The sequence below is a fragment of the Xiphophorus couchianus genome, chromosome 2, assembly GCF_001444195.1.
Source record: "Xiphophorus couchianus chromosome 2, X_couchianus-1.0, whole genome shotgun sequence".
Lineage (NCBI taxonomy): Eukaryota > Metazoa > Chordata > Actinopteri > Cyprinodontiformes > Poeciliidae > Xiphophorus > Xiphophorus couchianus.
This window is the reverse complement of record NC_040229.1, coordinates 32,898,043-32,920,765: the sequence shown is the minus strand read 5'-3', so window position 1 is coordinate 32,920,765 and position 22,723 is coordinate 32,898,043. Positions and strand designations below refer to the sequence as shown.

The window sequence follows — 22,723 nt, the reverse complement described above, 5'->3', positions numbered from 1 at the left end:
ATATGTATATAAATGTATACATCTATAACACAAACAGAAGGTATTCCGAGTGCTTCACTGTTTCCACACTTCATGTTACTGTCATGATGTCTAAAAGTAGGAGCCAAATGCAGAGGATTGGAGAGCAAAGGAACATTCAACCAGAAATTCTAAAGCAGAAAACTACAAACACATCGTGTCAAAAACCACTGAAAACAAGTTCTTAAAAACAGTAACAGAAGATTCTTATCTAATGTTCAATGGCTACTTGTTCCACAAATTAACAGGAAAGGGCCGGTCTTGGAGCTTCAGCCTAGGTTTTGGTACAACCAACAGAAGCCGGTCAGCCGGGCTTGGTGAAACATTCAGCTAGAGCAAGTTGGAGAGGTAAGGATGAGCAAGACCATTAAGGCATTTAAAGGCCAAGAGTAGGATTTTAAAATCAATTTTTTGTTGCTCTGGAAGTCAACGAAGGGATGACACAACAGGTGAGATGAGTTTGTTTAGCTGATCATCTCCTAGACGATCAGCTTAGACAGGTGTACTGGTTTCTTTACAGTAAAATTTATTTTAAAACAAAAACCAAAAGTTCTTTATAAGTTCGGAACCATCTTTCCATCAGTGATCCATTAGGAGCCACTTATCAAATCTTTGAAATCTTTAAAAATCCATCTTCAGATATTTTCTGACCCCCACTTTTCATGTTTCAACCTGTCTTGTTTTGTGAAGGGAAGAGGGGAGCAGCAAGATATCCCAATTTGAATTTCTGTTGAAAACAGAGTCTGGTTCAACATATGGATTATACATATTCCATTTATGAAGTTCTTTGTCATTATCCCTGCACCGTTTCTTATGAGTTAATCCAGGCTAAGACTCTGTAAGAAATGCGTCTTTTCAGGTCAGAAAATAGGTCAAGAGCCCAGAAATTGTTCTGACCTGCTGCCAGATCTGCAAGTTCATTTACATTTTTGACTTTAATAATTACATCCTCAATTATCCTCTGCTTGGTGGCCCAGTTTGCTTGGCTGCCTCCAAATCAAGCAGAAGTAAAAACACAAGTCAGCAATTTCTTTTTTCTTTTTCTCCCGAGTGAGAACTCAGCTGGAGATCAAGGAGCTGACAGGACACTGCAGCAGTTCAATTTACTGGCTACAACAGATCCTGATCAATGAACATCAATCTACACAGTGACCAATTTTTATATGATTCTGAAAAATCTACCATCATGCTTATGGTCAGATTTGTTGGTCTAAAAATGCCAAGATTGATTTTTTTTTTAAGGATTAAATAAAACAAGCAAATATGCATTTTCCACAATAACTGATAAATGATTCTAAATTATTTAGATAAATATTGAAACTGTGTCATCTACTTTAATGCTCTTTATTTTTTTAAGAAATCATCACATTACTTTACAGGAGTTTAATTATGTAACCATCTCATTTCTGTCAAAAAGGAAAAACCTAAACAAATCCCCACAACAGAAGTATTTCAGATATTGTGACCTCAAACATTTAGAAAAAAAACTTTTGACAAGCAGTTCATGTTGGAGTTTTATGGAACTGATCTCTCCAGAAATAAAACTGAATTGTCTCCTGAATTACATTCTAAAGCCTCTCAGTCTTTCTGATATCTACACATTACAAACATTTCTTTTAAGATAACATGGAGTCATCTATATCTATAAATATATATATCTGCTATATTCAAAAAACTTCCTTTTCTCTATTTGAAGAGAATTAGAACCTGTGATTGATGAATGAAACACTGACCAGGTCAGTGCAACATGATTTCTACTAATAATGCAACAGTCAGACATTTCTACTTAAAATGATACAAATAGGTGTAAACATTTGTATCCAGAATCATTTTGCTGATGAAGCTAAAGTACTACAAAGTCATAAGAGAAAGAAAGAAAACATTTCCAAGGCTTGCAGTTTGACAGACATCTATGTGAAACTGCTCCAGAACTGTTGGTGCACATCAGCTGGGAGCTCCAGTCAGGCTGGATGAGGTCCAACTTCAGTTTGGAGAACATTTCTTACAACATGAAGACCTGACTGTGAGGTTTCAGCCACACACTGAGCATTCAGCGGCAGGATTCATCTCATTGCAAGCTGTGACATTTTCTCAGCTGGTCTCTACAGCAGGTCTGCACTTTGATGTCTAAGAGGTTTTGTTCTTCTGGTTTCATTCATGTTGTCTGACCTAATTATTTTCAACTGATACACATGAGAAGTTAGGAAAAAACATTTGAATTATTGAACATCAGCTGCAATCTGAATTTCTGACCTGAGACTGCAAATTTTGAGCATGAATTTCCTTTCAACTATTTTAACTAATTATTCTACGGATGTCCAAATTTGGTGATTTTGGACTCAAATATCTGTTCTGCCTACCGCTGCTTTCACATTTTTATTAACACTTAAAATTTTATTTGACAAGCAAGTAGGTCTAACAAAAACATTTCTTTAAAAAAAATAAAATAAAATAAAACAATCAGACGGCCAGCAGGCAGCTGGGTGTTATAGTGTTAAAGGAATTGGTGTAAAATGATCAAAAGCTGATTTTATCCACTTTTGAAATTCTTTGGACTTCTGCCGGTTCTCTAACGTCTGCAGACTATGTTCTACTCCTGTAGGGTGCTCTTGGATATGATGTGCAGTCCTTCCTCCTTCAGCCGAGCCAACACCGGCCCATAGATGTCACTGGTCATTGGGACCAGCAGACCTTTTGTACTGATTTCCCCTACAGAGAGAAAAAAAGTGTTTGGTTCTGTTGTATCAGTCGTGTTAGAGAAACTAACAGCAGCAGCAGCAGTCGTTTCTGGCTAATGAAAACATTTTCTTTCCCTTCACAGACAGTTTTGCTTAGTGTCACTACTGATGTAACATTAGTTACTGATGTAGCACTAGTTTATAATTTGAACTTAGCTACAATCTTAACAATAGCTTGTTTGTTAACTTTAAGCCACTTCATTCTTAATTTAACTTAATTTTTGTTAACTTCTAAACTTAAATTAGGATTTTATTAGGTAAATTGTTCATGTTGCCATGTTAGTTTACATTACTTAGCTTATATGATTAAGCAATCAAAATGCAAATGCTATCTTATATGCTATTGTAAGCTGGTAAACATATGTGTTGGTTAACATTAACTTGCATTATGCTAATTCAACTTACACAAAAATTTCAAATGTTGGAATCAGTCGATGATCATTTAATGCCCAACTTTTAAATTGTAATGTCTCTGCTATTTTGATTGGTAGATTGTGTTTGCAGGCCATTCTTTGATGGTAGCAGCATTAGCAGTAGCTCTGTTGCTTCAGTTATTTTTGCAGACTTTTGTATAATCTAAGTCTGCATAACTTGTATAACTTTATTGTGCTGAGGCATTGCATGTTTGAAGAATTATTCCCCCTGCTTCTGGATGCTGTGCAGCTGGAAGGAATTTTGCTCTTCTTTTTTTATTTTAGGCTGTTATGATGTGTAACCATGGCAACAAGGTATGGGAGCAGCTAATTAGCTTCTCAAAAGCTCAAACAGTACTTAAGCTACATCACAAATCTCAGAGGAGTTGAAACAGAACCTTCATGGATACAAAACAGGATCGAAGAGAGGAGGAAGTTAAAACCAGCTCTTCATCATTACTATACTATACTATACTAATATACTATAATAGTATTATACTATAATAATCCTTACTCCAACATCTCTGCCAGGTTTTCTAACATTCAGCCTGATAGCGATTTAAAGAGGAACAGCAAAAGAAAATGAGGATTAGCAGAGCAAGCCAATCACAGGTTGTTACAATCAAGGCATTTTGCTGTGAATATTGTCTTTGCTGTCTGTCATAGAGCAAAAATCTGCAGTCAGAGGTCTCTTCAAATTTGTTGCAAGACTGACTACTACTAGAAATCCTCCCTGGCCATAGCATCAGCATCTACAATGACTCTTTCACGATAGTTTGATGATTTCAGGTACAACAAAATGTATAATTTCCCTTTGGGATAAAGGATTAATGACTGAACTGAATTAGACTGCACCAGCCAGAAATGAGTTCTGACCTGATTGAACTTTTATAAGTCTTTTTAACTGAGAAGAATGGAGAGACAATGGTAGATTGACTAAGAGTCACAGAATCAGTACATTAAAGGAAAAAGGGTAAAACTGAAAAAAGTGAGGATCTGGTCAGATTTTGATTCATACATTACAATTACCTTATTGTTTTTGAAGCCTCATCATTCCTAATAGCTAGAAAATCTATGTTTGGAGCATCTGAATTACTAATGTGATAACTTACAGAGAGGCATCACTAACCATCGAGAACCATGCGGGCAGCAATGGCTGCTGGGTATCCTACAGTCTTGGCCATGGCAGAGAAACCGTTTGGTTCCCCATAGACCACCAGGCTGATCTGTCGCATCTCCAGCTCTCCAGTTGGATGTCGAATTCCCACGTCGTTCCTCATGATTATCAAGTCCCGCTCACCTTTAGCTGGATCCAGAAGAGAAGAATCAGTTTCATGCCTGACTGTGTTCCTCTGGTCAGCACCAGCGGTCACCCCACTCACCAAAAGAGAGCTTGGCTTCCAGGTGCTTTGCGAGTGCAGCCAGAATGGTGTCAGCATGAGGCACAGCGTCGTCGCTCAGCATCCCCAGCCTGCAGCCACACACAGACAGCTTGGATTCCTCCTCATCTTACTTTCACTTTACACTAAAGTGTAAATATCTACTGCACTGCTGCTGGGGCCACTCATCCTTGGACTGAGGTACAAGGATGTGCAGTTGATTTTTCTAGCTTCTTTGCTGTTGGATTAAATAAATGGACTCATTGAATTTAAGCTGTTGGTCATTGAGTTGTCCCCCCTGATCTCAGTGCAAGCATGGCCCTCATCTCTTCATCCCTGGCAGCAGGCGACCTTGGCTTGGAGAAGGTTGTATAGCTACACCACTTCAGGTGTCCTTGTCAGAACAGGGGCCTCAAAGTGTGCTCCCATGTTGCTAAGCAGAGAAGCCACAGTAAGAGCAGCTTGATGTGCAGCATCTGCTCCCAGCCAGATCAGTCGCAGCTCAGCAGAGGCTTGTGTCACTTTCATGCCAGAACATTGTTCTTAATGCAACAGATACATTGCATGAAGAATGTATCTGAGGTAAGACATTGCATTGTCTTAACTCGGTGAGTAATTTTAAATAATTCATATTGACCAAGGTATTGATAATTGTGATTCCAATGTTTTTCATAACTGTATGCATATCTGTATAAACTGAAGATAAGCCATAATCAAGTCAAAATAATGTAACAAAATTCTTATTAATATTCATTAGAACTTTCTACAGCATTATCAATGATCTCGCTCCATTCCCACATGCGTCCACTAGGTAACACATTTGGTGAATCTTCCAAATCACCCTCAGTTCATGCCACGTTAGTGGCATGAACTGAGGGTGCACATGTCAAGTCCTATAAGTTTGGCAAAAATCTGACAAGAATTCAGAATGATGTTGCTCTGTCATCAGACAGGTTTAAATCTGTATGAATCAAAAAGTAAAAAAAAGACATCCAGGAGCAAAACAGCCAACTTCATGTTCAAAGGGGGCGGGGCTAAGGTGATGTCCCCAATTGACCATGGGAATATTAAAACTGATGATCTGTTATGACACACCAAGAGTTTCATGCATCAAACCTTGATGTTTTATGGCAAATAGTAAGATCTTGAGGTTTGACCACACCCACATGCTTTGATGCAGCAAAAAGCTTTTGATAACTTTCGATCTTCAATGCCTTAAGACTGGGCTAAAAAAAATTTGAAGCCAGCATGTCAAAAGCCGTAGAAGGATTTCGTGCAGACACAATGTCTGTAAGACAGACAAAATGGTGGCTTTGATCCAAAATGGTTGACACCCTGTGGGGTTTAGCCCATGGGTCCAAAAACGTTTTTGTATATTCTGAGGTTCAACATTTTCAAAAGCTCACTGTTTTGATACGTTTTTAAGCCCCCATATGAGCAAACTGACCAAGTTTGAAACCAATCGATTAAAGTCTCTAGAATTTTGTTCAAAAGCCCAGACTATAAATAGCCAAAATGGGGTAAAAATTAGAACTTAAATCTAATTTTAAGTTCTAATTTAAAATTAGAACTTAAAATGTTAAATTATTGACTTCCTGTTTGGTGTAGAGGATAGGTCTTGTCCTTATCATAAAGTGAGGTCAATGTGAAGTGTGTTTGAAAAGTTGCTGGGGGCTGCTGTTGAGTAGGTTTTGGTGCTACTTTCATGAAAACCTTAAAATATGTAAATTTGTGAAAAGTTTCATGATTTTAAATACGTTTAGGTCTCCAAGCAGTCCATTTATTTTCTCATAAAATGATAAACATTTCAATAGGCTTTTGTAGTGCTTTAGCTTGTAAGGCCTAATTAAAAGCCCAAATATATGACATTCACACCAGTGATGAAGTTCTGAACCGAATGGAGCATTAGCTTCACTCGTTTCCATGTAAAGCAACATTCTATCTCATCTAGGTTACGTCATGTTTTCTGGGTGGTCAACTGGACTGGCCTGTTCTGGTCAGTGAGTGTGTGTGGAGCTGCTATGTTGGTGTCGCACCATCTCAAGGTGTCCATTCTGAACTGATCCTCTCCAACCTGCTTATAGACTGCTCCCTCAAAAGCTTCTGGGGACATGGAGGAGGGCAAGCCCATCTGATGACAGAGGAGTTCTTTCTGCACACAAGAAAGGAAATGAACAAACAGTAAAATGTTTTTTATTTATTTATTTTCTTCAGCACCTGAACAATTTTAAACCTATAGTACACTTCATTTTCTATCTGTGGTGGAGTGTGTCTCTGTGCTCCTCTTCAGTTCATCAATGGTCTCTTAACTCTTTTTACCCAGCCTCCATGCCTACGTTTCTAAGTGTGCTAATTTATTTTACCTCTTTCATTTTTCATCTCATCTCAAAAGAAAAGATTCAGGAGTGTTTTCAGGCAGATTAGTGGCAGGATGAAAAATCTATCAACCACTTGATGGCTGGTAAACATCCTGAAAAGATTGAACTCTCACAAGCATAAAAGCTAACACTATTTGCCTTTAAGTCATGAGTATGAGAAGCCTCTGTTCACTGCAGCCTTGATACTGATAAACAAGTGTTGGCAGCAGTAGACTTCTGTCATTTGATGAGATAGAAAACATTAATTAAACTAAAACGGAGCACAGATCAGAGGACTGCTTATGAACCATTTGCTGCAGCAATTCATACCCAGGAGATGGTAGACGTAGGGTGCTGGAGGACAGGATTGGGCTCAGTATTGATCAGTCCCAGCTTAACAAAGCCACCCATGGCTTTGGAGAAGCCCTGTGGAACACAACAGGAACTTGATGAAAGACAAACACTGACAGGAGGCAAAGACAACCAGAGGACCATCTCCATCAGCACCAAACCTGCAGGCTGCTTTTAGGAATTTTATGAGTATAAGGCCTAATATAGGACATTATTCACCTGTTAAACACAGACAGGAAATGCCAAGAAAGAAACTAAGGAGTACTTACCAAAATCATCCTGATTGACATTCTGCTCTGGGACCGTCAGTCGTCTTTGGTTATGGTTAACAATCAAAGCCACAGATGTAGAGTCAGTTGTGTTTCTGTTGTTGCTTGTTGCTTTTAAAGTGTGTCATAATGAAATAACTTATGTACTAACTCATAACAGCATGTGGCATGATTTATTTTCTGATATTTTAAAACTTAATTTTTAAACTTAAAGCTTCATATGAAAAAATCTCATCCTAAGGAAACCCATCACTACCATGTTTCATTTAACAGAAGGAAATGTTTAAAGATGCAGAATTTTGTATTTTCCATGCACACAGTGCATGGAAAATACAACAGCATTTTCAGCATTGTATAAATCAAACATAACTTAACAAATTTGACTGTGGTTTTAACACCTTGAAATTGTCCTCGGTCTCTTTAAGAAGCTTCTGGGCTTTCTGACACTCCGCCTTCAGCACATGATCACAACAATGTTTCTCTGTTCAGTCGCCAACAACATTTTTACCAGTGTTGTACTGAAAAGTAGCTAATATGATTAGCTCAGCAGAAACGTAGTTCCACCCGGTGTTTGCCAATTGCTGCTGCTGCAGGTCTGAAGGGGCTGAGTGGGGGAATCATGGTTGGGGGCTGCTCGACTGGAGACTGCAGCTCCAACAAGGAGCTGCATGAAAAAAGTAACTCTCCGTGTGAGCAAGCATTTAGGCTTGCACAGACAGATGGTTACCATGGTGATTAACATATTTCTCAAACATGCGTGAAAGAATCAAAACAACATCAAAACTTCAGACTGATAATCTGCGTGTTCTCAAATTATGGCAGAGAAATTTCCCCAGTGTAGCCACTGTACCTTGAAGCGCAGGGTTCCCCTGATGAGTGTGTGTGCCGTCTGGATGCCGTACGCCTCGGCGTACTTGGTGCTGTCGCGGTTGGGAAATCCCTCCAGGCTGAAACCTGGGAAGAAATCCATCGCTGTGGCCGAATCCATCAGAGTCCCACCTGGAGGGATGCTCACCACCTTGAACACACGAGTCTCATCAGACTTCTCCTTTAGACAAACTGCAGCGCCAAGAACAGATTCTGCTGAGAAAAGCTTAAATGCTGTTAATGTCCCTCTGAGGCTTCCATACCTCGCCATCTCTGAGAAAGACAGCTGGGCTTATTGTGTTCAGGAGGACACCGTAAGGACTCCAGCTGAACTTGTAGCGAAGAGGATTGTCTGAACACTCCGGAGCAGGAAGCCCACCGCAGAAGGAGCTGTAGGACTCCACCTAGACAGCAGTGATTCATATGAGGCTGTTAGAGCCTGTAGCCTGTAGCCTACAGTCTATAGCCCATATAGGTGGAATGTTTCCCTCTCTCTCAGTGTGCGAGCTGACTCACAGTGCAGCCATCAGCCTTGGCCTGGTCGATACACTCCTTGGCCAGCATGTGATCGATGCCTGGATCCAGTCCAATCTCGTTCACAATGGTGATGCCTGCTTCCTCCACACTCACACACGCATACAGGGAGACTCTTAAACCTGTAGGTTTTGAACTGGTTTCTTTCTATTACATATGTCTTTTACTTTAAAACTAACACAATAACAATATCTAAAATATTTAAAATGTTTGTTTTTCCAGCACACTGGTTTTCAAGGCCAACCAGTTGGTTTAGCGGCAGCTTTTTCTTCTCGTTTCTACCCACTCTAGAAACGCTCTCAGGTCAGTTCACACCAGCAGCTGTTTTGGGTCACTATGATAAGAAGGTTGATGATGGCGAGGTCAACATTCAGAGGGGGAAGCTTGGACCAAAATCTCCATCTTGAATGATAATACAGAGGATTTTCCAACAGTTTCTGTTCCTCAGTGAGTTTATCAGTTTAGCTAAGATATTGCTATGCTCCATTTTTCTTATTTACTTTTTCTGTTCATCAGTTGGTGTCATTTGTTGATAGTTGTGAATGCTGCTGTGGTTTATATGATGCTTATGTTGCTCTGGTTAGCGTAATACAAATCCTGTTCTGGATAAATGTTGCTATGATTTCTTTTTTGATTGCCAATATTGATGGGGCTTTTATTGCCTTCTTTAAGTTTCTGCTGCTGTTGTAATGTTAATGTTTGATACGATGTTTGCTGGGTCAGATGGCCATTCGGATGCAGTGCTGAAGTTCTAATTGCTAACTCAGATCTCTGAACACTAACATTTGCAAAACTTTACAGATTGTCAGATAAATTCAGGGATTTGTTTGGTGTTGTGGCTCCAGTAGAACCTGGATAAATCCTTCTGGGTTAATTTTATGTTTGTAGCCAAGACTATTTCCTCCAATATCTGTGTGTTTTAGTTCTTTTAGGTAGGAAAGTCTGTGTTGCCTGGTGTCAGTTGATTCTTAACTGACAGATGCATCAGAATTGAACCTGTTTGTTCCAAGTTCAATTTGTAGACAACCATACATAAGTCAGATTTTTTTCAGTGTGTAGTTTGATTCAGAGTTAGCTGTTGCTCGTGACAACAGCTGAAATATAGAAACAGTAATAATGCTGTTCATATTTTTGGAAGTTGCTGAAGAGACCTTTTACTTTTAGCTAATTTTGCCCTTTATGATATTTTCCTGTATGAACAATGTTTTATTACAGTAAAATTGTAATAATTTTCTGACAGTTCATGTGAATGCTTATGTTAGACTAGGAAGGGACATCTAGTGGCACATGAGCCCCACTAAGATGTTCTTCGCCAGCTGCCACTGGTAAAAACCAAAGCATTTTAAATCAAGTGAGATAAAGACATCTTTGGGTTATCAGAGATTTTAGTCTTCGTGATTAATAGCAGCAACACAGCAGCCATTATGAAAATTTATGGTCAATAAATAGACCTGCAACTGCAAACTTCTGACACTAAAACTTAATTAATAGGTTATTTATTTTCTATTTTAAGTAGTTGTAAAATAAGGTGGTGAAATCTTAGGAAAGTGATTTAAATCTCAACATGATTCTTGTTGGTCACCTGCTCTGCAGCTCCGTCATAGCAGGACTCAGGTAGCTGGCAGTCACCATGTTCACCTTCCTCCTTATGCAGTGTTTGGCAGTGATGGGATGGAAAGAGTAAGGCAGCATGCTGGGAAACAGATGGAAAGTTTAGAAGCATTAATTTTACAGAGTTTATTACCTTAGTCTGCCAGTGTGGGAATAATTCACAAGTTGAAAATAATTGTACATATAAGAATATAGCCACAAAAGAAGGAAAACTGATGACAGGGTGCAAAGTGAATAGAAAAGCAGCTGATACCTGATGACCAGGTCATGATCTGTGACCAGAGAGTCCAGGTGTCCCTCCTGGCTGCTGGCATCCAGCATGATGGGGATGGTGTTGGGATACCTGGCTGCCAGCTCCTCAGCCTGTTTCAGAAGCACAGACGCTGAATGGAAAAGAGAGCAGAGAAAACATCTTCAACATGCTGACTTACTGGACTGGTTACCTTTGTGTAATATCAGATTACCATTTTTCATATCGTCTACATTTAACACCTTTTACACTGAATAAGATGGATTGCCAGTCCTCTCCCTTATGCAATAAATGTGGAAGAGAGGTTGGAACTTATTACCATTATTTCTGGCAATGTAAACTGATCAAAAGACTCTGGGGTGCAACTTCTAAAGAGCTGAGTGACGTGTTTTGTGTCAATATCAGCTGTGACCCATGATTGTTTCTTCTTGGCCTCCCGTCAAAATTAGTCACTCTAACAAAATCACACTTCAAATTTTGTGACAAATTATTGCTTTTGGCTAGAAAATACATTTTGATCAACTGGATTAAGAATAAACCACCAACTGCCACAGAGTGGTAAAGATAATTATTCAGGGTCCTCCCTCATGAAAGAATTAATGCAGTTCTTAGGAGTAATGAGAAACATTTCATTGATATGTGGTCTCCTGTGCTTAGCTGTTTACCTAAAGAGCTGACCCAACTTGTGATGAGAGGTCAGAATTCTATAAAGTGGAAAGTCTCACAAGGTCTTAACTAAAGAATATCTTCCTTTTGTCCTCCTTTGTTTATCCTCCTATGCATCTTTCTTTTTATTTTCTTTTATCACCACAGCAGCTAGCTATGATTGTGTTGTCGTCAAGTTTTAAATCTATTTCTAAATGTTTGGTGACCATAGAAGACATAATTTGACATTACGTTTTGTTTTTTTTTTGGTTTTTGTTTCTGTTTCTCTTCCTTATAATCTTCTCATGTAATGTAATATGCAGTACAGTGCAGAAACGTTGGAGATGCGTTACAGGCAGTTACTGGAGCAACAGTCAACAGAGTGAGTGAAAATCAGCAGTTCTGACCAGATCCAGCCTTCCAGTGAGAAGACACCAGTACTCACCAACAGTAACCTGGGTCCTCTCATCCCGGGTCAAATACTCCACCACAGGCCCGGAGACGTAACCCGAGCCAAGCAGCAGAACTCTCTTCATACCAGTTTTCTTCAGGATCTGAGCCCTTTCCCTAAACACACATACATACACACGCACGCGCACCCCCCCCACACACACACAATAAGTTCTTCCAGTGTGTTTCTTTAACAAGTGCACTTGTCATATTTTTGATTCATTGTTATTTCAAACTACACAATAATGTGTTATCAAATGTATTAGTGATTTGTTCATTTATTATAATTTATTTATTAAATGCATTTGATTATCATCATGGCAATTTCAGATTAACAGCCCAGTTTCTTAGATATCATCTGTTTTAGTCCAAACTGAAAGGCTAAATGTTAAATCCATTTACAGAGCTGTTAAAAATTGCAAATAAGTTGGAGCACAAGCATAAGAAAATACAGATCAACTTTCTATTTCTGGTTGTACAATGTCTTCTCCATCTTGTAAAAACATCTAAATAATTCACAAACTGGAGGTTGTGCAGGATCATAAGTATACACACCCTCCTAAAATGTCAGGTTTTGGCAATGCATAAAATGAGACATGACATCAATTTACAACATTTTCCACCAACAATGTGACATTTCTATCCATCAGATATTTTGACAAAGTAAATGGAAAAAAGTATTCACTCGTCTGTATTCACTCACATAAACAATACAGTGACATCTCATTCTTAATTCTATAGGATCTTTATATGTTTAAAGGGCTTTGAAATGGTCTCAGTTTTATGGCACAGTAATCTGTGACGGTGTGTGTATGGGGTTCTCCTTCAGGACCCGTTAGCTCTGAGACTCGATTTCAAGACAGACAGCTGGGTAATTCAGATCATACTTTCCCAGGTATGATATCCTGGAAACTCTCAGTACATGTATTCATCTGGATGGACCTTTCTGAGCAGAAACCAACAACATTTCAGATTCCAAAGTGAATGTTCTACCCTCACTCCAAAAACAAGCAGCAAGAATGATTTCAAAATGAGTTAAAAGAGAACAGAAGGATTCTTTCTTATCCCACAGTGGGAACCAGCAGCAAGTTAAGCATAAATACACTTATCTTTAGATGGGTAATTCAGCTAAAGAATGACCTTGACTCAAAGTAGGGAATATAAAAATAAATATACAAGATAAGAAAAATATAACTGTGCCGTTATAAAATTAGCATAATAATAGAAAATAGCAAAATAGAAATGTGAGCAACAGAGAAAGGTAATTTCAAGAAAAACTGCACTAGATGTTCATCCATGTTTGTGTATAAAAATCAACAATTACAAGTGAAACTGTGTAACAGCATGTGTGTTTTAATACCAGCAGGAATGTAAACATTCAGAGTCTGTTAAGAGCAGTGATGGTTCTAGAGTCTATCACCTGTTGGGAGGAAGGATCTGCTTTAACGTTCCTTTGTTCACAAAGGATGCAGACAGAGGAGCTGACCCCTCTGAGCTTGTTTGATCTTTAAAGCAGTCTGCAGAAAAATTGCTAAGGAAATTAAACAGTCACCTATTATTAGGGTTTATCTAATAAAATGGCAGCAAATTTGCTTATTTCATAACTTTATAACCAGCGACCTTCTCTCCTATGGTCTGTTTAAAAACTATGATCTCAGATCAGCACAGCCCTCCAGCACCGTCAGGTACAAAGTTGCTGTTTTTGCTGACATCAAGGAAAACATAGACTACACTTGCTTTGCATTGTCCCCACATGATGACAATGATACAGTATGATCCTATTAAATATTATATCCTTGATTAACATGGGTTGTTGCTATGTGTTGCTATGTGCTACGGTGTTTTAAAATCTTGTTCAATGTGCCCCTTCTTAACTTTGAGCCCAAAGGTCTCTGCAGGGCCCTAGCCATCTGTTCAACAGAGAGTGGCTACTGTGTGTCACTCTGTTGCAGAAAAACAGACCAACTGCCAAAACCAGAGAGAATGGGGTAAAGACAAACTCACAACAATTAAAGTTGAAATGAAACACAAACAACTACACAATTGTGCAGTTATTGGGAAAACTGTGATAACGTGAAATAGGATAAAAACCTGTTTTGGATATTAAAAATACAGTCATAAACATATTTAATAGGAAAATGGTAATAACCTTTATTCAACAAGCAAACCCATATGCTTCCACACTTTACACACTCTAAACTGCTGCATTTGTTTAAAGGCTGATTTGAAAATTCTGGATTATCTCCACATCAGGACAACAATAATATGAACATTATAAGATAATCACCCAGAGTGACTTATGGCATTGTCCAAGCCTCTCTTCCTGCCAGGAGTCAGACACGACTCATTACCTCCAGACTAATTGGAAGTGACATCACACACGTGAATGTACAGCAGCATGACTGACTGGAGGTCAGTCAAGCACTCGGCCGCTTAATTAGAATAAGAGAAGATAAACGTTCCCTTGGGAGGTTTATGCATCTTGAGAAGCAGAACTTAATCAAAAGGATTAAGATTTCGCAGGGAGAGCTTGTCTAGAAAATCATACTTGGGGTCAAGTAAGAAGAAAGCTGGTCAAGTCTTAGAGGTGGCCTAAATATGAGTGAGGGGCACGTCTTGGTGTCACTGATCACACTGAGGTGTCCCTTTTAGTGCCTGATATCTTTAAGACAACTGGTTGTATGGAAGACTAACTGACAAAATGAGAAACAAAAATACGTCACTGATCAAAGTAGTTTTTTAAAATGATTTTGCCACTTGCTCCAAACAAGTCGTGCAGCTGCAACATCCACAGGTTAAAAAGTAAATAAATAAAAATCATGGTTCTGCATAATTTGTCGATCTTCAGATTATTTTAAAGCCAAACAGAAAAAGAGAAAGCTCTGCTAGACTACCAGCCACTGTTCTAAAAGGCATAAATGTGTGATTATTTTATAGCAGTTCTACTCTGAAAAGACTTTCAATCACTAAATCAGAGAACCTGTCCCAAAGAAGTATCAAAACGCACCGTATGTTTCTCAAGGGCTTTGCATTGACCAGACCAGACCCAACTTGGTCATTCCCCACTTTATCTTTAACAACGTGTGTTCTTTTCTATTCCTTATCTTATCTATTCCTTACTGGACTTTTTTTTTCAGAATTGCGTCGCGTTGCTGCGCTACAGCAGACATGAGCTTCTGGACCTTAGGAGCTACAATTTTGACTCTATGATCGCCGATCTCCGACTCATCCCAGAGATCTCCAGAACACCGGAGGCTGCTCACGTCTCCCGGCCGGGTGGAAGTTTACGCAGGCGGCGACAAGAACGTAAACAAAGCCGGGGTAAGCGTGGAGGGGTGCGAGCTAGGCTAAAGCTAACACCACACCGGCTCCCTTTACCCAGCATTTTCCTCGCCAATGTCCGTTCTCTGGCTAATAAAATGGATGAGTTACGACTATCCATCACGAGTGACCGACGGATTATGGACTCAAATGTCATGTTTTTCACCGAAACATGGCTAAACAACAGCTGCCTGGACAATGCTATCCAGCTAAGTGGACGCCACACACACCGAGCCGACAGGACAGCAGATGACTCCGGCAAGACCAGAGGCGGAGGTTTGTGCATTTATATTAACACAGCTTGGTGCACAGACTCTGCTACTACCGAGAGTCACTGCTCACAGAATGTGGAGTTTTTAATGGTCAAATAAAGACCTTATTACCTCTCAAGGGAATTCACCTCGATCATCCTCACTGCCGTGTACAACCCCCGGATGCTAATGCCAAGCTAGCCATGAAAGAACTCTATGCTGCTATTAGCAAGCACCAAACCAAATACCCCGAGGTTGCTTTTATTGTTGCGGGTGATTTCAATCACTCCAACTTGAAGACAGTTCTTCCCAGATTTCACCAACATGTCTCCTGCCACACCAGAGGAGACAAGACCCTGGACCATGTCTACTCCAATCAGTGACGTGCGCTGAGGTTCATAGCTGGTGAGGCACTGACGTCATCAGAATCAGATTTGCAAATAGATGCATAGATTGACAGCAGTTTACAGGTTATGTTTCACTTCTGCATCCTTACACATACAAACTGTAGCTCACAAAACACACATTTCCTTAAAAAACAAAACAAAATAAATGTTATTACTGTCTTACCTGCTTCGATTGAAAGTCCACTTGAGAAAACTTTTTTAGTGTTGTAATGTAGTCATCCATGTCGAAAGTCGGGATAAGCGAGAGGAAAAAAATCACTATCTCTATTATAATCTATCGCTGCACTTGACTTGCTTCCCGAATCGTTTAGCCTAGCTCGCTGTCACTTACTCGGCAGTTGAGGAGTGAACAAGACGAACGTCTGGGATCTTGAGCGCCCCCTGCCATGAGGCAAGAGAACTGCCTGCCTTACCTCGAACCTGTTCTCTGCCGTTTATAATCGCTCATTACACGAAACACGTTACACAAACACAGTTGGTGACAAAAAGCACTGTACATTATATACATAAGCTAAATTATTGGAAATAAGTTCACATATTAAATTTGTTTAAACCATTTTATTGACGCCGTACAGCAACATGCTCTCTCCGCTTAGCAGCCAGCGCAGAGCCAGGGGTTGCGCAATCCAAGGTGAGGCAGAGCTCGCTGCTGCCTCACCGGCATCGCTTCCAAGCATTTGAATGGGAAAATAAGAAAATTCAGCGATTTTGAACAAATAAAAATCGAAATTGGTGAAGCTACATGAAAAATAAATATTTTTTAGTACAAACCACCGGATGAATATAACAATTTAAATTACTTTATGATTATATATTTTCTTTCTTTCCATGATGGCTGGTGAGGCACTGCCTCACCTGCCTCCCCTGACCGCACGTCACTGACTCCAATCTGGCTGGACCCTACAATGTGACACCCCTCCCCAACATCGGACAATCAGACCATCTCTCCCTGTTCCTCACACCTCGGTACTTACCACTCATCCAACGTGTGAAACCTACCGTGAGGACAGTAAAGGTGTGGCCATAGGGCTCAGACGCTGTGCTCCAGGACCGGTTCAGGAATACAGATTTGACTATTTTCCACCATACAGACTTGGATCAGTATGCCTCATCTGTACTGAACCATATTTCCACCACCATAGAACGTGTCACCACCTACAAACGCATTATCATGTACCCCAACCAGAAACCCTGGATGAACCGAGACGTTCGTCTCCTGCTGAAGGCCCGCAACATCGCCTTCAGGTCAGGGGATGCACGGACTTACAGTTCAGCCAGGGCTGAGCTGAAGAAGGGAATCAAGAAGGCCAAACACCACTACAAAAGGAAGGTGGAGGATCACTTTTCTAACTCCAACCCCCGACGTATGTGGCAAGGCCTTCAGATTCTCACAGACTACATGACCCCCCAATACCACCCCCGCTTCTTCTGATGTCTCCTTCCTCAACGAACTTAACAACTTCTATGCTCGTTTTGAGAGAGGAAATACCACAACCAAAGCAGCTACCACCTCAGGCCAACAGCCACAGACTTTCCTCCCCACTGACGTAGGAGCGGCTCTGAGCAGGATTAAATCCCACAAGGCTGCGGGTCCTGATGGCATACCTGGACGTGTCCGCAGAACGTGCTCTGGGAAGCTGGCAGGAGTGCTGACGGACATCTTCAACCTGTCCCTGGCCCGCGCTGTAGTACCGACTTGCTTCAAGTCTACCTCCATCGTCCCAATCCCCAAGAATCCCAACCCAACCAGACTCAATGACTACCGCCCGGTAGCCCTTACCCCCATCATTACCAAGTGCTTGGAGCGGCTGGTCCTAGCACACCTCAGATCCTGTCTCTCCCCCACACTAGACCCCCACCAATTTGCATACAGGCAGAACAGGAGCACAGAGGACGCAGTCTCTATAGCGCTGCACTCTGTCCTTTCTCACCTGGACAGTAAGAACACTTACGCCAGACTGCTGTTCTTAGATTTTAGTTTACCAAACTCACAGACCTCGGCATCAGTTCACTCATGTGTAACTGGTTGCTCGACTTCCTGACCAGTCGACCTCAACATGTCTGGCCCAAGAACAGAGACCTCTGACTAATACAGCATTCATTCATTTTTAATAACTATGAACTACCTCTTCAGACTTAGTGGAAACATTCAGTTTGGAAAAGCTCTAACCACAGATAAAGACCCAGCTGCAGCTGCTACTACTACTCTGCTGCTGCATTCTAAATATAAAGGTCCACTTTTAGCTCAGCGTCATCCAGAACTCCTACCTCCCTAGCTGCTTCTGTTTGGTTCTGGCTCTTGTAGCTGGAGTTCCTGTGGTGGAAACGCACCTTTCCACAGGAGAAAAGGCAAATACTGCAGCTTTAAACCAGAGTACATCTGGACACATCAAGCTGCAGTATATTTGTTATGAGACAGACAATCTCTCTGCTACGTTACAGCTGGTTCACCACACCAGAGCCTACAATAAATGCTAAGGCTAGTTAGAATGGCCACCGATGACAGCAGATAAACAGTTTTCCTGGAACGGTAAATTATTTCTGTGCCATTATCAAATTTAGCAGCAAGTACAAAAGGTTGATTGACAGCGTTGAGGCCCTATTCCTGGTTCTCATTGGTTGTTTCTGATTAGTAGTGGTTCCATTTCTTAAGACAGCAATAGTAACTCAAGGAGGAGGTGGGGATCAATCTTTTCATAGATTCTCTGTCTCATAACAGACTGTTACAACATAGTGACAGCTTTAACAAATATGTTAAAACATTTTTGTAAAAGATACAAACTGCAGCTTTCACACCTATTTAATTCTGAAACAGTACATCATCATATTGAAAGGAACCCTGATATTAACAACTGTTAATATAGGAATGCAGGTAATAAGGACTGGATCGCTTTTCCTTGTTTAGGTCAGATTATGCATAAAAATGACTGGATTAAATCAGGGGTGCAGAGTCCTCATGTTCTACAGTCCTGCAATGTTTAGATACAGCTCTTCTCCAACACACCTGAATCAAATTAATGGGTCATTACAAGGCCTCGATGGAGCATAAGAGGGAATTCAGCCAATAAGCTTGGCCTCTAAGCACATTGGCTCTGAGGTATGTGCAGTAAGGCTGCAACCTTCAGAGCTGATAACAGAAAACAGTGACTCAGCGACCAGCAGGGGGACATACCTTTTCTCTCGCATTTTTTCAATGTACTCAAACTTTGGGGTGAGAGCTCCATTGGAGGTGATGATGGCCTGCAGACAAACATGTTTAGATGGTCACATTAATATACTACAAGAAAAGGCCTGATTGTTGTCTGTCATAACAATGGAAAATTATATCTTTTCAGTGGTCCAGATTCCTTTATGATATAATCAGAAACCGGTCCAGATGAAGAGTTTTTAGGCTTTCTGAAGGGGTTGTTACATCCTAATTTTTAAATCACTTTGGGAAAAAAAGTGGTGAGCCCAGTTCACATGACACCATTTTTTGCCCCAATTTTGCTTACGACAATTTTAGAATTCTGCGTTCTAAGATTGTCGTTTGAGATAATTGTAACCGATCATCCTGTAGTGTGTGGTGTGTTACGACTGATTGGGTCCAGCTGGTAGAACGTCGGGACCGCTCCGATTTAAAGAGCTCCGACTATCACAGCGTATGTGGTGTCCCCGACTAGGAGGAAGAACGCAGCCTGGTGAATACGACAGATTGCCAATCAGAAAAAATTATAATAAAAAAAAAAAACACAGAAAAATTATAAGATTTTCGCACACAGTACATCTGGTTTAGAAGCGCATTCTAACATTTGGTTGAAATGGTGCATTTAATTTCAGTCTGCAGTAATAACACAACAGGAAAATACAGAAAATGTTATCTATTGTAAGCTATCTGTAGTCTAAACAGAGGAGCAAATATAGAAAAAAAATAGGTGCAGAAGTTCATTAAACTGTGACAAGCGCATTGCGCTGCACAAACATTGTGCACGTGGAAACCAGGAGCGGCGGAGGTGATGCCAGAAAATTTGCAATTAACTCACCATGAATTTCAGTGCATGGAGCTGGTAGACGTTACCCTTACGATCAGTTGGGGGAAAAATAAGGATAACTGCCATCTGGTTTTCTAAAAACGAATACGCAGGACATACACTCTTCTAGCTCACACTGCTCTGATCTTTCAATTATTCAACTTTCTGAAACAAGGCCCAGTACATGCACATATTCTACATCAACACAGCAAAAACTTAAAAACTTATAATTAAATGGTTATGGTTAATTAAACGACTTAACAGGAAAAGAAATACAAACCAGTGTAATGTTTGTTAAAAGGGAGGAAAAAGTACAACTCACCTCCATATTGTAGTGTAACAAATATAACCCTTGATCGCGCTAACTCCAGTTCTTAATCTAAAGCTTTGACTTTTTGTTGCATCTTTTTTCGGTTAAAATAAGTTCCCAAACTACAGTTACCGCTTCAACATCGTTGTCCATGTTTGTTTACTCTAAATTCAGGTGTGGTATTGCAGAATCTTAAGGGATTTTATATCTAGAATTGGAATGTTTGAGAGTGAAACCTCACACTCTACCATCGAACACATTATATGCAAGATTTTCAATCGGCTAGTGTGTGGTCTCTCATGTTTTGAAAACCGGCTGACCATCGGCCGACAATTCTAAAATCGTGTAGTGTGAACTGGGCTTTACTTAAACTTTACTCTGGTTGCTATGACGTCTGGTGTAAACAATTTTAAACAATGCTCCTTACTCTGCCAAACAAATCAATAATATCTGGATAATCAAATGACATCACTTACATCTCTGACTTGTGGGCTGAACTCCTCTTCATTGAGTGACTTGGTGGCATCTGAGAGCAGCTGGAATAACACACTGATCATCAATAAATGACTTTCTAGAAATCCAACCCTATCAGTCTGAGGTTACCAATGCGACGTGCTGCAGCGCTTTCACAGAGGCCTCCACAAGGAAAACACACAGCTTACCATCTCCCAGATGTAAGGGAAGAGTCGGTCTCCAAAGTACTCAGTGGCTTCAATCGGGAGCTGGGCAGGAAGGTTGTCGATTGAGCACATGAGGATCCCATTTCCCTCCACGCTGCACAGACACACACAACATGGTCTAATATTAGTCTCAGTTCAGACTACAACTATGTTCCTTAGAAATTAGCCTAAGAAAAGTGGTGATGCTAATAAAAGTGCCAAAAGCTACAGTGATCTTCGTGATGAAGAGCTTCTAAAGTGAGCTATCTGCAGTGTACCTGTCATGATCTATGTGCTGGTCTGCGTCATATATGCAGAAAGGCTTATCAATGGTGGTGCACTCAGTCATGAACTCTATGGAGCCGCCAGTATCTGCAGATATGTCACAGATGGCCAGTAGTCTGGGCAGAAAGCAGACAGTCAACACTCAGAGCATCAGCTTTATTCATCATATCAATAGTAAAAGTTATAGTTACGGCCTGAAAATATCATGTTACCACAATGGCTGCTTTTTGGAGGTTTCTTACTTGTGAGGCAGCGCTGGTGACCCCTCGTTGAGAGCACTCAAGGATCTAAGGGGTCTGATGAGCCTCTGGGCATCAAGGCGTCTGAGAAGCCTTGGGGTGTGGGGGTCCCAGTAGATGCCATTAATCAGACATGTTGTGTAGGGAGCAACCTGGTAGAAAGAGACACGACTGATGAGAGACACTGCTGACCTTAAACCTGCTTCACACAGCACCACATAATGCTGCCACCATCCACACAGCAAGCTCATTCTCCACTGGCAGGTTCCAAACATAATGAGAACAATTCAGATCAGCTGATTATTTCACTATGCATCATCTATACCTACTGTAAATCCTTCTGGATCATTTAGGTAATGATATATACAGTATATATATATACAGTACAGACCAAAAGTTTGGACACACCTTCTCATTGAATTCAATGAGAAAGTGTGTCCAAACTTTTGGTCTGTACTATATATATATATATATATATATATATATATATATATATATGGATTTAGGTAATGCAGTCAAAATATTTAAACCAATATCCAACCATGAACATTATTTAAAAGAAATGTCCAAACAAAGAATAAAATGCACGTCACATCAGAAAGTGAAGCATGGTTGCTATGGAACATCCTGCACCAAACAGCTAGGGAACCGAATTACCAAAACTACAAGGTTCAAAACAACAAACAGGAGAAATGAGTGTCGGCTCCTGTAGCAGGGACAACAAACAAACCCAATATACTCTGGATTGAAAGGGATCCATGATTAGTTATTGTATCATTAGTTATTGTATTTATTTTAGACGTAAAAAAAATACTGTAGGTTGTTTAGTTTTTATAAATTTTAATAAAATATTGTCACATGAAAGTTGCCATGTTCACATTGCAAGGCATTCTGGGTAAATGACTTCTACAGGTCCAACTGCCCTAGCCAAAAGAGTGATGATCATGAGTAACATCTTTAAGCCTTTTTAATTTGAACCAGAGCGCTTTCAAGTCGATGGAAATGTAGAAAGCACAAGAGGTGATGAAGATCAGGAGAACCAAACAGAAGACGTTGGCTGACGAAGCTAGTGTTTTGCTGCTGCTCTTACCTTCAGCTTCATAAATGAAACACTGTGTGATCAGCAACTTTTTAACTAACAAGAAAATTGCAACATATTTAGGCCAACATGTTCTGTTCAACAATCCTGGATCACTTTAAAGACACAGACAAAAAAATACACAAGGGGAAATATTTCCTTTAGTGGTGTCTGCAAGCCTCTGGAAGTTAAAGTGAGCAAAGAACACAGTTTATGGATTCTATTCTGCCCAAAATTGAATACATGATTGGGATCCTTCAACTGCTTAATGCACTAAAATT

At 40.2% G+C, this 22,723-nt stretch overlaps 1 protein-coding gene across 5 annotated transcripts in view; it reads right to left on the bottom strand.

The window, feature by feature from the left end:
• Positions 1-1,346: 1,346 nt before the first annotated feature.
• Positions 1,347-22,723, bottom strand: part of aass (aminoadipate-semialdehyde synthase) — a 32,217-nt gene continuing 10,840 nt past the window's right edge. For 4 of the 5 annotated variants that reach the window (XM_028004188.1, XM_028004180.1, XM_028004161.1 and 1 more), the window contains exons 9-24: positions 21,368-21,516; positions 21,119-21,241; positions 20,844-20,955; positions 20,658-20,717; positions 19,034-19,101; positions 11,878-11,999; positions 10,791-10,920; positions 10,509-10,619; positions 8,909-9,017; positions 8,656-8,796; positions 8,376-8,543; positions 7,236-7,331; positions 6,585-6,700; positions 4,552-4,640; positions 4,299-4,475; positions 2,609-2,727 (exon numbers count right to left, since the gene is read on the bottom strand). In XM_028004188.1, the coding sequence (XP_027859989.1) occupies positions 2,609-2,727; positions 4,299-4,475; positions 4,552-4,640; positions 6,585-6,700; positions 7,236-7,331; positions 8,376-8,543; positions 8,656-8,796; positions 8,909-9,017; positions 10,509-10,619; positions 10,791-10,920; positions 11,878-11,999; positions 19,034-19,101; positions 20,658-20,717; positions 20,844-20,955; positions 21,119-21,241; positions 21,368-21,516 (1,890 nt within the window). Of the gene's footprint in view, positions 2,728-4,298; positions 4,476-4,551; positions 4,641-6,584; positions 6,701-7,235; positions 7,332-8,375; positions 8,544-8,655; positions 8,797-8,908; positions 9,018-10,508; positions 10,620-10,790; positions 10,921-11,877; positions 12,000-19,033; positions 19,102-20,657; positions 20,718-20,843; positions 20,956-21,118; positions 21,242-21,367; positions 21,517-22,723 lie in introns of all 5 variants that reach the window. The other variant, XM_028004172.1, reaches the window with a different exon arrangement.